We start from the raw sequence: 13,772 nt of genomic DNA on the forward strand, positions 1-13,772 counted from the left end.
TTGCCCTCATGAAGGCAGTAAAAACAATAATTATAAATTGTAATAAATGTTACAAAGGAAAAAAGCAAGGAACTGAGAGGGAGACCAACTTTAGATATGGGAACCAGAGAAGGCTTCTCTGAGTAGGTATCTTTTTTTTTTTTAGGCAGAGTTTCGCTCGTTACCCAGGCTGGAGTGCAATGGCGCAATCTCGGTTCACCTCACGCCTGTAATCCCAGCACTTTGGGAGGCCGAGGCAGGTGGAACACGAGGTCAAGAGATTGAGACCATCCCAGTAAACGTGGTGAAACCCTGTCTCCACTAAAAATACAAAACATTAGCTGGGCATGGTGGTGCATGCCTGTAATCCCAGCTACTCAGGAGGCTATGGCAGGAGAATTGCCTGAACCCAGGAGGCGGAGGCTGTGGTGAGTAGGTATCATTTAAACCAAACCCTAAAGAAAAAAATCTAGCTAACTTGCCTGTAACTCTAACCTCAGATCTTGCCACAACACTTTTCACTTCATATTAAATGTGCTAGAATGAACCACCAAAGCTGCTTCAAGTCTCAGTGTATTTACATATGCTATTCCCTTCTCCATTGATGCCCCCCCAATTAATAATATTTACCTGTCCTTCAAATTTTAGCTTAAGCACCACACCACTTGTTTTATAAGCCACTCTGACATTCTCTTATTCTATTACCCTCTATTATCTCACATTTACAGAGTAATGGAATTTGTATTCATCTATCTATCTCCTACATTAAATGATGGATTCCTTGATGCTAATGACCAGGTCTTACTTTCACCTTCAGATTTTAATATAATGCCTAGACCAGAGCTAACACTCTGTGTCATGTTGAATAACTGAATCTGAATGTATCTAAAAGCATTTCCAAAAAGAAATGCTCATAGATCATCAACAAATCTCTCCATTCTGTCCTCAAAAGCCAACTGCATGCCCTCTAGAGGAACCCTGACACCGTTTTTTTTTTTTTTTTGAGACAGTCTTGCTCTGTTGCCAGGCTGGAGTGAAATGGTGTGATCTCAGCTGATTACAACCTCTGCCTCCTGGGTCAAGCGATTCTCCTGCCTCAGCCTCCAGAGTAGCTGGGACTAAAGGAGCCCGCCACCATGCCCAGCTAATTTTTGTATTTTTAGTAGGGAAGGAGCTTTTATCATGTTGGTCAAGATGGTCTCAATCTCTTGGCCTCATGATCTTTCCACCTTGGCCTCCCAAAGTGCTAGGATTTCAGGCATGAACCGCAGTGCATGGCCCAAGATACCTTTCAATAGCACTTATTTTCTGAACAAATAAATGGTATACTTCCAGAGATGGTGCATTTCCTACCACAAGAGTACAGGAGTTTCTTTTTTTTTTTTTTTTTTTTTTTTTTTTTGAGACGGAGTTTCGCTCTTGTTACCCAGGCTGGAGTGCAATGGCGCGATCTCAGCTCACCGCAACCTCCGCCTCCTGGGTTCAAGCAATTCTCCTGCCTCAGCCTCCTGACTAGCTGGGATTACAGGCAAGCGCCACCATGCCCAGCTACTTTTTTGTGTTTTTAGTAGAGACGGGGTTTCACCATGTTGACCAGGATGGTCTCGATCTCTCGACCTCGTGATCCACCCGCCTCGGCCTCCCAAAGTGCTGGGATTACAGGCTTGAGCCACCACGCCCGGCAGGAGTTTCTAGAATAGGAAGGCAAACTCAGATAAGGATGTTATAAAAGGACTCAAACACCAGAAGTGTGGCTAGGTTACGTAAGTGTTTCTTAAATTACAGTTGAAGGAATACTGATGCACCATAAGCAATTTGCAATTATGTCCTAATATTTGGAAAAATGATTCAGTTTTTTAGAAACCATTTTATTATGAAAATGTAAGAAAAGATGAAATTCTAGTATTATTTCTACTTTTCATGAAAAAAGGTAACAGGAAGACATAATAATATAACCTTCTTCTCTTTTCTATATGTGTAACTGGCATTGTATGACAAGGCAACCAACATCAGCAAATCTTGTAAAACTACTGTTTCTGCTAATATAAAGAATTAGAGAAAGCTACATATCTTCTTTAAAAGTCAGAAATAAAATTATTTAATTTTCTAGAAAATAAAATAGTATCAGGCAGAATATCCTAAATCATGTTCCAAAGACACTAGTTCATTGTATGTTAATACTCTCACAAAACAAGAATTGAAAACCTGTATCCACACAAAAACTTGCACATGAATGTTCAGAGAATATTCACAATAGCCAAAAATGGAAACACACCAAGAATTTATTATTGATGAATGGGTAAACAAAATGTGGTATATGTATACAATGGAATATTATTCATAGTCAGCTCAGGCTGCCACAACAAAATACTACAGACTGGATGGCCTGAACAACAGAAGTTTATTTTCTCACAGTTCTGGAGACTGTAAAGTCCAAGATCAAGGTTCCAGCAGGGTCACTGCCTCGTGAGGGCTCTCTCCTCAGGATGCAAATAGCTACTTTCTTACTGTTTGTTCACATGGCCTTTTCTTATAGGACAGAGGTTCTCTCTTCTTTTTAGAAGGCCAGATTAGGACATCACCCTATGACCTCATTTAACCTTATTTGCCACCTAAAGGCCCTGTTTCCAAACACAATTACATTGGAGGTTAGGGCTTCAACATACGAATTTGTGAGGGAATATAATCCAGTCCATAGCAACAGCCTTAAAAAGGAATGAAGTACTGAGATATGCTACAACATGGATAAACCTTAAAAACATAACACTAAATGAAAGCCACAGAAGACCACATACTATATGACTTCATTTCTTAGCTTCTGGGCTGAGGGGCTTTCAGGCTACTTGGTGCCAGGGGGCTGTCTGACTTCATTTCTATGAAATATTTAGAACAGGCAAATACATAGAAATAGAAAGTGTATTAGTTGCCAGAGACTGGGGAAAGTGGTGAATGGGGAGTAACACTTAATAAACATGGGGTTTCCTTTTGGGATGATGAAAAAGTTCTGAAATTAGACAGTAGTAATTATTGTACAACACTCTGAATGTACTTAGTGTCACTGAACTGTAAACTTTAAAATGGTTAAGATGGTAAATCTTACATGTATTTATCACCAAAAAAAATTAAATATGCAGTTAGTATACAACATATCAATTCCACTTCGAAATATATATCCAGAAAAAATGAAAATACACATCCACACAACTTTTACATAAATGTTCAGAACAGCATTCTTCAGAATAATCAAAAGATGGAAACAATCAAAATATCTATCAACTGATGAAAGGACAAAATGTAATATATCCATATAATGGAATATTACTTGGCAATAAAAGGGAATGATGTACCAATACATGCAATAACATGAATTAACCTTGAAAAAAATATGCTAAGCCAAATAAGCCAGGTACAACAGGCCACATGTTGTATTATTTCATTTATATAAAATAGACACATCTACAGAGAAAAAAAATAAATGCATAGTTGTCAGTGGGGAGAAGGAGGTAATGCATAGTGACTGCTAATGGGTATGGAGTTTCTTTATGGAGTCATGAAAATGTTCAGAATTATATAGTGATGGCAGCACAACTTTGTGAATACACTAAAAATTACTGAATACTTAGATTTTTCAAATAAAAAAATAGACTCAACAGCATGACAGAATTATATACTTTAAAAGGATGAATTTTATGACACACAAATCCCAACTACTTGAGAGGCTGAGGCAGGAGAACTGCCTAAACCCAGGAGACGGAGGCTGCAGTAAGCTGAGATCGTGCCACTGCACTCCAGCCTGGGTGTCAGAATTGAGACCTTATCTCAGAAAAAAAAAAAAAAAAAAAAAAAAAAAAGGCAAAGGAAGTTTAAGAGAGCTAGCCATATGGACATTTGGGGAATGAGTGTTTGAGGCAGAGGAAAAAGCAAATGCAAAGGTCCTCAGATGGTTATCTACCTTCTCAGTTGAGGAAATTCAAGAAAACCATGCAGATGTAGCCTAGAGAAAGGGTGAGAAGTAAACAAATGAGGGCAAGGCAGAGAAACTGGGGAGTGTCACAGATCATGTAAGGCTCTACAAGCCACTGTAAAAACACTAGCTTTTACTCTGATGGGAAACATTCTAAACAATAGTAATGTGATCTGACTTATTTTAACAGGATCATTCTGGTTGGTATACTAAAAACACAATGAAGGGTGATAAAAGTGAAGTAAGATGAGTTGGTGCATGCTGCTCAAAAGCATAATCTTGACCAGCAGCATCAGCATCACTTGGGAGCTTATTAGAAATCCAATTTCTAGGCCGGGTGCGGTGGCTTAAGCCTGTAATCCCAGCACTTTGGGAGGCTGAGGCAGGTGGATCACAAGGTCAAGAGATCGAGACCATCCTGGTCAACATGGTGAAACACCGTCTCTACTAAAAATACAAAACATTAGCTGGGCTTGGTGGCGCGTGCCTGTAATCCCAGCTACTCAGGAGGCTGAGGCAGGAGAACTGCCTGAACCCAGGAGGCGGTGGTTGCGGTGAGCCGAGATCGCGCCATTGCACTCCAGCCTGGGTAACAAGAATGAAACTCCATCTCAAAAAAAAAAAAAGAAATCCAATTTCTAAGGCCTCATCCTAGGCTTTCTGAAGCAACAAACTCTGGAAATGAGGCCCAAGACTCTGCATTTTAATATGATTTCCAAACAATTCATATGCATATTAAAGTTTGAGAAACCCAGATCAAGAATACTCTCCTGAAATATTCACCTGGCTCATTCAACTCTTTCCTTCAAGTATTTGCTGTAATGTCACTTTCTCATTGAAAACTTAGCTCCACTGCTACCAATAGCAGCATAACTTTCCTATTTCATTTTTCTCAAAGGATTTAAAATCACCTTACTTAACTTACTATTTTTCGTATTTATTGTGTTTGTTCTCTGTTTCATCCCACTAGAATATTAACTCCATAAGGGTGGAAATATCCGTTTCATCATTTCTATATTCCTAATGACTAGTTCAGTTCCTGGCATGTAGTAACACCAAAAAAACCAAAAATTTATTGAATAAATGAATGAATGGCAAAAAGCAAAATTATGTAAATGCTATGTGGGAGCTAAAGTTAGGCCTAATGGAGAAGACTGAGATTAATCAAAGTCCAAATAAATAATGATCTAGCCAGGTGTGGTAGCTCACCCCTATCATCCCAGCACTTTGGGAGGCCCAGGCGGGCAAATCGCTTGAGGTCAGGAGTTCAAGACCAGCCTGGCCTACACAGTGAAACCTCATCTCTACTAAAAATACAAAAATCATCAGAGTATAGCAGCACATGCCTGTAGTCCCAGCTACTCAGAGGCTGAGGCACAAGAATCACTTGAGCCTAGGAGGCAGAAGGTGCAGTGAGCTGTGATGGTGTCACTGTACTTCAGCTTGAGCAACAGAGCGACCCTGTCTCAAAAAAACACAAAAAGACAGCCGGGTGCAGTGGCTCACACCTGTGATCCTAGTACTTTGGGAGGCTGAGGCAGGCAGATCATGAGGTCAGGAGTTTCAGACTACCTTGAACAACATGGTGAAACCCCATCTCTACTATACAAAAATTAACCACGTGTGGTGGCACCTACTTCTAATCCCAGCTACTAAGGAGAATGAAGCAGGAGAATCGCTTGAACCCAGGAGGCCGAGATTGCAGTGAGTCAAGATCATGCCACTGCACTCCAGCCTGAGTGAGACTTCATCTCAAAAAAAAAAAAAAAAAAAAAGAGATAATGATCTAAAGATTGTACTGTATTTATTTCAACAAGAATCAATCTAATATGAAACCATTAATTCAAATATTAATTTGGATGGGAAAAAAAAGAAGTGCTAAACAATTATGTGTAAACATGACTTAAAGGCTGGGCAAGGTGGCTCACACCTGCAATCCCAGCACTTTGGGAGGCAGAGGTGGGTGGATCACAAGGTTGGGAGATCAAGACCATCTAGGCCCACATGGTGAAACCCTGTCTCTTCTAAAAACACAAAAATTAGTTGGGCATGATGGCATGTGCCTGTAATCCCAGCAACTTAGGGCACTGAAGCAGGAGAATTGCTTGAACCAAGGAGTCAGAGGAGGTTGCAGTGAGCCGAGATAGCGCCACTGCACTCTAGCCTGGCGACAAAGCAAAACTCCATCTCAAAAAAAAAAAACAGATTTCAAGGCAAATATTATACATATATTCTACATTAATTTAAAGAGAAATATTTGGCTGGGCAGGGTGGCTCGCATCTGTAATCCCAGCACTATGAGAGGCTGAGGCAGGTGGATCACAAGGTCAGGAGTTCAAGACCAGCCTGGCCAAGATGGTGAAACTCTGTCTCTACTAAAACACAAAAATTAGCCGAGTATGGTGGCAGGTGCCTGTAATCCCAGCTACTTGGGAAGCTGAGGCAGAGAACTGCTTGAACCCAGGAGGCAGAGGTTGTGGTGAGCCAAGATTGTGCCACTGCACTCCAGCTGGGGCAACAAAGCAAGACTCTGTCTCAAAAAATAATAAGAAGAAGAAGAATTCTTTAAAAATGAGAAGCACTTACGTATGAAAAATGACTGTATACTACAAATCATTCTTATTAATTTGTTAAACCAAGTTTCCCAAAAGAACGTCTACTTGGTCTACTAGCTTCCTTAAGCTAACTTCCTGAAACTAGTTCAACTTGGTCTTCGTGTTAACGAGTGAAAACGGCATTTAACTGGAGCAATACAATAAGTGATAGTCACTGCCATCGCATGGCTACTGTGTCCGGGACTACATGAAACACTCTACTGGATTATTTCACTTAATCTTTATAACATAGGTAGCAGCATCTCCACTTTTTTTTAAATGAGGAAACATATTTTTCACGCATAAGCAGTTTATCGAAAGTTAAAAAGTTATTAAGATGCTGGAATTCGGCCGGGCGCGGTGGCTCAAGCCTGTAATCCCAGCACTTTGGGAGGCCGAGGCGGGTGGATCATGAGGTCAAGAGATCGAGACCATCCTGGTCAACATGGTGAAGCCCCGTCTCTACTAAAAATACAAAGAATTAGCTGGGCTTGGTGGCGCGTGCCTGTAATCCCAGCTACTCAGGAGGCTGAGGCAGGAGAATTGCCTGCCAGGAGACGGAGGTTGCAGTGAGCCGAGATCGCGCCATTGCACTCCAGCCTGGGTAACAAGAGCGAAACTCCGTCTCAAAAAAAAAAAAAAGAAGTTGGAATTCAAAACTCATGCAATTTCACTCCAGAACCCATATTCATAACTATCTCCCTATGTCAACTCAATTTTTTGTTGTCTTTTAAAAAAATTTTTTTTTTGGCCAGGGTGGTGGCTCACGCCTGTAATCCCAGCACTTTGGGAGGTCAAGGTGGGCAGATCACCTGAGGTGAGGAGTCTGAGCCTGGACAACATGGCAAAACACCATCTCTACTAAAAATGTAAGAATTAGCTGGGTGTGGTGGTAGGCGCCTGTAGTCCCAGCTACTGAAGAAGCTAAGGCAGGAGAATTCCTTGAACCCAGGAGGCAGAGGTTACAGCGAGCCAAGATCACGCCACTGCACCGGACGCCAGAGTGAGACTGTCTCAAATAAATAAATAAATAATCTTTAAATCAGGTTTTCACTAATTCAAATAACAAAACCTTTAATTAAGTCTTTTTTTTTGAGACCAAGTCTCACTCTGTCACTCAGGCTGGAGTGCAATGGCGCAATCCTGGCTCACTGCAACCTCCGCCTCCTGGGTTCAACTGATTCTCCAGCCTCAGCCTCCCAAGTAGCTGAGATTACAGTTATGTGCCACCACATCCAGCTGATTTTTGTGTTTTTAGTAGAGTTGGGGATTTCACCACATTGGCCAGGCTGGTCTCAACCTCCTGACCTCAGTTGATCCAAAGGCCTCAGCTTCTTAAAGTGCTAGGATTACAGGCATGAGCCACCGTGCCCGGCCAATTAAGTGACCTTAAACACCACTATTTCCTGGCCAGATGCAGTGGCTCATGACTGTAATCCCAGCACTTCGGGAGGTCAAGGTGGGGGTATCACTTGAGGCCAGGAGTTCAAGACCAGCTTGGCCAACATGGTGAAACCCAGTCTCTACTAAAAATACAAAATTAGTTCGGCATGGTGGCATACACCTGTAGTCCCAGCAGATGCAAGAGGATCCCTTGAACCCAGGAGACAGAGGTTGCAGTGAGCCAAGACTGCACCACTGTGCTCCAGCCTGGGTGACAGAGCAAAACCCATCTCAAAAACCAAACCAAACAAAACCAAACAAAACACAACCATCACTATTTCCTAACTTCAATCATTCCGATACCATTGTTTAGATTTTCCCGTAAATAAACATTACCAGTATTATCACTTACTTGATTCTGTCTCTAAACTGACTTAGTTTTTAAATTTGTCCTTGTCCTCAGCCTTATTATACAATTATGAGACTGAGACACATGAAGGGAACCCTATTAAATTTTTTTTAGTCTGTTGATATATATGATCATCTGTGTGCCACAAGAAATAAAAAGAAGCTATTTCTGAATTATTTACCAGTGTTTCTCAATGTGTGGCAGATGATTCAGAAATAGGTTCTTTTTATTTCTACATCAAGATAAGGCTGTATTCTTTCAGCCCTGAAAACACTAGAAAAAAAAGATTACAAAAAAAATTATTTAAACAAAATCAGGATTAAAGTTACTCAAAACAGACAACATTTCTAAACAATTAAAACTAAAATCAGGATCCCACAACAAAATGAATTTACAACAGTCCGCAAGTAAACTCTTAAGTGTCCCAACCAATCTTTGCTTCCAGTCCTGTTCCTACCAAAGAATTTCCTGCATTATACTAAAAAAGATTTTTTTTTTTTTCCACTCTTGTTACCCAGGCTGGAGTGCAATGGCGCGATCTCCGCTCATCGCAACCTCCGCCTCCCGGGTTCAGGCAATTCTCCTGCCTCAGCCTCCTTAGTAAAGCTGGGATTACAGGCACGTGCCACCATGCCCAGCTAATTTTTTTGTATTTTTAGTAGAGACGGGGTTTCACCATGTTGAGCAGGATGGTATCGATCTCTCGACCTCGTGATCCACCCGCCTCGGCCTCCCAAAGTGCTGGGATTACAGGCTTGAGCCACCGCGCCCAGCCTAAAAAAGATTTTTTTAAAAATCTGATCATAGGCCTAGCTCAGTGGCTCATGCCTGTTATCCCAGCACTTCAGGAGGCTGAGGCAGGCAGATCACCTGAGATCAGGAGTTTGGACCAGCCTGGCCAACATGGTGAAACTCTGTCTCTAATAAAAGTACAAAAATTAGCCAGATTGGGCCAGACACAGTGGCTCACACCTGTAATCCCAACACTTTGGGAAGCAGAGGTGGGTGGATCATGAAGTCAAGGGATCGAGAACATCCTGGACAACATGGCAAAACTCTGTCTCTACTAAAAATACAAAAATTAGCCAGGTGTGGTGCCAAGCACCTGTAGTCCTAGCTAGTCAGGAGGCTAAGGCAGGAGACTGCTTGAACCCAGGAGGTGGAGGTTGCAGTGAGCCAAGACTGTACCACTGCACTCCAGCCTGGCGACAGAGCGAGACTGTCTTAAAAAAAAAAGAAAAATTTAGCTGGGTGTGGTGGCAAGTGCCTATAATCCCGGCTACTCAGGAGGCTAAGGTAGGAGAATTGCTTGAGCCTGGGAGGTGGAGGTTGCAGTGGGCCACGACTGTTCCACTGCACTCCAGCCTGGGCAACAGAGCCCAAAAAAAAAAAAAAAAAAAAAAAATCTGATCATAGCATCACTTTACTCAAAATTCTTTCACGCCTGTAATCCCAGCACTCTGGGAGGCTGAGGTGGGCAGATCACAAGGTCAGGAGTTTGAGACTAGCCTAGCCAATATGGTGAAACTGCTTCTCTACTAAAATTATAAAAATTAGCCGGGCACGGAGGCAGGCTCCTGTAGTCCCAGCTACTCGGGAGACTGAGGCAGGAGAATTGCTTGAAACCAGGAGGCAGTGGTTGCAGTGAGCCAAGATTGTGCCACTGTACTCCAGCCTGGGTGACAGAGCAAGACCCTATCTCAAGAAAACAACAACAACAAAAAAAACCTCTCCAGCAGCTTCTGAAAATACTCATGATAAAGTCCAAACTTTCTGGCATGGCTTAGAAGGCCTGGATATTCCTGTGTTCCTTTTCAGCTGCATCTTTTGCCATTCTTAACCTCAACTTTCTGCTCTGGCCATACTAAGTCTCAGTAATACTCAACCTCCCAATTTATATAACCCATTTTCTCAAGGCCTAAAGTCTACATCTCACTATTTAATCATGTGCTCTCTGAACTCTAATTATGTTTTTGGCACTGAAAATCATTGTTTATCTGTATCACCCATCAGACTGGAAGATTCCTTGAGGTTTAGGGCTGTGGTATTTTTTGTTTTGGTTTTCTACCGTAAACAAATGCTTGATATATATATATATATATATATATAAAATATATATATATACACATATATATATATAATGTATATAATGCTTCATATATATATATATATATATATATATATATATATATATGAAGAAGAACTCAATACATACATATTTGGTAAATGAATGAGCAATACATTTTCAAGACCAGTTAAACAGACTGTGTATGTGTATGAGCATATGTGTATCAACTAAATACACTAAATTATTATTTGCTCAGTCTTTGTACCTACCATAATAAATGAAAAGGTGTTTTTTAGTTTCACCAAGTATCAATCTAATAAAAAACCACTAATTCAAATAGCATTCATTTGAATGTTTTCATATGGGGGAAAAAAGTGCTAAAAATTATGTACAGCCATGGCTTTTTGTAATTAAAATGGTTAAACCAGGGATACTCTAAGGAACATTAATACACAAAAAAATCCCTCCAAAAAATGACTTGTGGGATAATCTAATTTGTACTTACTCAAATCGTCCGATACATCTTCAATTCCTGAAGCACTATCATCAGAATCACCAGTATTATCTGTACATGTTTGTTGTTTCTGAGGTCGTGGTGAGTTTTGCAGAGCATATTCTTCTCCCTCTACAGCTTCAATATTCACTTTGTCCACAGAAGTAAAGGAGCTTGGAATTTTTTCCCCAATCTGTTGTAATTCTGTCTTCTGTCTCATGTCTTTCAACAGTAAACTAGGTCCCTTTTCTGCTTCTGGTGGTGAACTCAGCGCCTTTTCTGACTTCATCTGAGAACTGGTTGCTTTTTCTGCTTTCACTGAATTAGGTGACTTCGGTGATTTTTCTGCTTTTGCCTGTAAACTGGTTACCTTTTCTAATTTTGCCTGTGAAATGGGTGCCTTTTCGGCTTTCACCGGTGAATTAGGAAATTTTTTTGCTTTGCAATGACTTTGATCTCGAAGGACTACCCCCAAATCTTTAGGGCCGGGAAGGTTGGCAGCATTTACTTTACATGATTTAACTTCTGTTTTTTCTATACACATATCATTTTGCTTATTTTTTTTACTACTACTCCTATTTGGAGAGCTGTTCCCAATTTCTTTTATGGACTTATCATTTCTAGCTTTCAACATTTGATTAGCTATAACTTGAACTGTTTTGTTTTCTTCACAAATAACATTCTTCTTTGGTTCATGATTTTCACTTTTTAAGATCTTAGACTCTTCCATTATTTGAAAATCTGCTTCTTTCCAATTATGATATTATAAAGTGGCAGATCTCCAGTAGTTTAAATTGCTTCAAATCCAGTTTAGGCAAGCACACTATTAGGTTAAAAGAAAGAAAAATCTGTTATTTAAAGTGGAAAAACCATATTTTTATGGTTAGACATTAAACAACATATTTTAAACTTGTTCTAAAAACTAAAGAAACAATTAAAAAAAAAAAAAAAAGCTATATGAGAAGGAGTTACAGTCCACTAGGTAAATAGTAAAATGCTCAACAATGGAATTCTAATGTAATTATGGTAATACAGCACCAAACCAAAGAATTTTAGAAGTAAAGGTCGTTTCACATTCCTTTAAGAATTTCAATAGAAACCTAAAACTTGCAATTGAATATATCACAATTAACATAAAAGGAAACAATTTTAAAAAACACATGCAATCTTGGCCGGGCATGGGGCATGTAATTACAGGCTCACGCCTGTAATCCCAACACTTTGGGAGGTCAGGCAGGTGGATCACCTAAGGCTGAGTTGAGACTACCCTGATCAACATGGTGAAACCCCATCTCTACTAAAAATACAAAAACTAGCCAGGCGTGGTGACAGGCACCTGTAATCCCAGCTACTGGAGAGGCTGAGACAGGAGAATCAGTTGAACCCAGAAGGCAGAGGTTGCAGAAAGCCAAGACTGCGCTGCTGCACTCTAGCCTGGGTGACAGCAAGACTCTGTCTCAAAAAAATAATAATGATGTTGAGGCCGGATGCAGTGGCTCACACCTGTAATCCCAGCAATTTGGGAGGTCGAGGCAGGTAGATCACTTGAGGTCAGGAGTTCAAGACCAGCCTGGCTAACATGGTAAATCCCTGTTTCTACTAAAAATACAAAAAATTAGCAGGGCGTGGTGGCACACACCTGTAATCCCACCAACTGGAGAGGCTGAGGCAGGAAAATTGCTTGAATCCAGGAGGCAAAGGTTATTACAGTGAGCTGAGATCGCACCATTACACTCCAGCCTAGACAACAAGAGTGAAAGTCTGTCTCAAAACATAATAATGTCAAAAAAAAAAAATGATAGAACTCTGAAGTCAATTAGAACCCATTTTGTCCTATAATAGGAACAATTACATTAAGAAACATTAAATTTATCACACAGCACAAACTATAAACAAATGAAAATAATGCATCTTATTAAATTATTTCTATATTAGAAATAACTGATTTTGGCCAGGCAAGGTGTTTCACGTCTCTAAGCTCAGCACTTTGGGAGGCTGAGGTGGGCAGATTACCTGAGTCCAGGAGTTCAAGACCAGCCTGGGCAACATGGCGAAATCTGCCTCTACAAACAAAACAAAAATTAGCTGGCCATTGTAGAGCATGCCTGCAGTCCCAGTTACTTAGGAGGCTGAGGTGGGAGAATCACTTGAGACCATCAGGCAGAGGCTGTATGCAGTGAGCCAAGATGACACCCTCGGCATTCCAGCCTCGGCAACAGTGATACTCTGTCTCAACAACAACGCAACAAAAGTGATTTTATGAAAAAATCTGATTTTTTTACAATTCACTTTGCCCTATACACCTTAAATTCAGATCTGTTTCTAAACAAAGATTAATAATATGAATAAAATTAGAGTCCTTCTGCCAGCAAATGGAAACTGCATGGAATTAAAATGTACCAACTTTGATTTTACTTGATTTGCTAAATTACAAACTTAGGTAAACATCTCTAATCATATAACTTCACATCATATAAACACAAAAACTTACCTAAAATAAAGAGCTTACTCTTAATTTTAATAATCACTCACTGTTGAGAAATGCTACCTATATGATTGCTGAGAAATGCTGAGTGTACGATAAAATATATTGTTTGCTAAGAAGAATGATGGCAAGGGAAACCTGCTGCCGCTGCCGCTGCCCCCTGCCCCCAAGCAGAAAACTACTTGGGACATTCTAAAGTGGCAGGACAATATATATAAATAACATACACCAGTTAGAACAATTCTTTAAGCACAGGACATCTGACCCTGCCCCCGTGGCTCCCTGTGGAGAATACTTTTTAGTTTGTCTGTGATCAGTGGTTAGTGGGCACCAGCTGCCTACTTGGTATATTTTTGTGTTATGAGAAAATACCAAACATCTGTTTGTTGTTGTTGTT

At 40.4% G+C, this 13,772-nt stretch overlaps 1 protein-coding gene across 12 annotated transcripts in view; it reads right to left on the reverse strand.

The window, feature by feature from the left end:
• The window catches only part of TUT4 (terminal uridylyl transferase 4), a 163,200-nt gene that overhangs the window by 118,919 nt on the left and 30,509 nt on the right, over window positions 1-13,772 (reverse strand). For 7 of the 12 annotated variants that reach the window (XM_074380829.1, XM_074380828.1, XM_074380820.1 and 4 more), the window contains 2 exons: window positions 12,530-12,630; window positions 10,903-11,713 (listed from right to left, as the gene is read on the reverse strand). In XM_074380829.1, the coding sequence (XP_074236930.1) occupies window positions 10,903-11,620 (718 nt within the window). In that variant the 5' untranslated portion in view covers window positions 11,621-11,713; window positions 12,530-12,630. The remainder of the gene's footprint in view (window positions 1-10,902; window positions 11,714-12,529; window positions 12,631-13,772) is intronic. The other 5 variants (XM_074380822.1, XM_003921551.4, XM_010348963.2 and 2 more) reach the window with 1 other exon arrangement.

The sequence above is a fragment of the Saimiri boliviensis genome, chromosome 11 (assembly GCF_048565385.1).
Source record: "Saimiri boliviensis isolate mSaiBol1 chromosome 11, mSaiBol1.pri, whole genome shotgun sequence".
Classification (NCBI taxonomy): Eukaryota; Metazoa; Chordata; class Mammalia; order Primates; family Cebidae; genus Saimiri; species Saimiri boliviensis.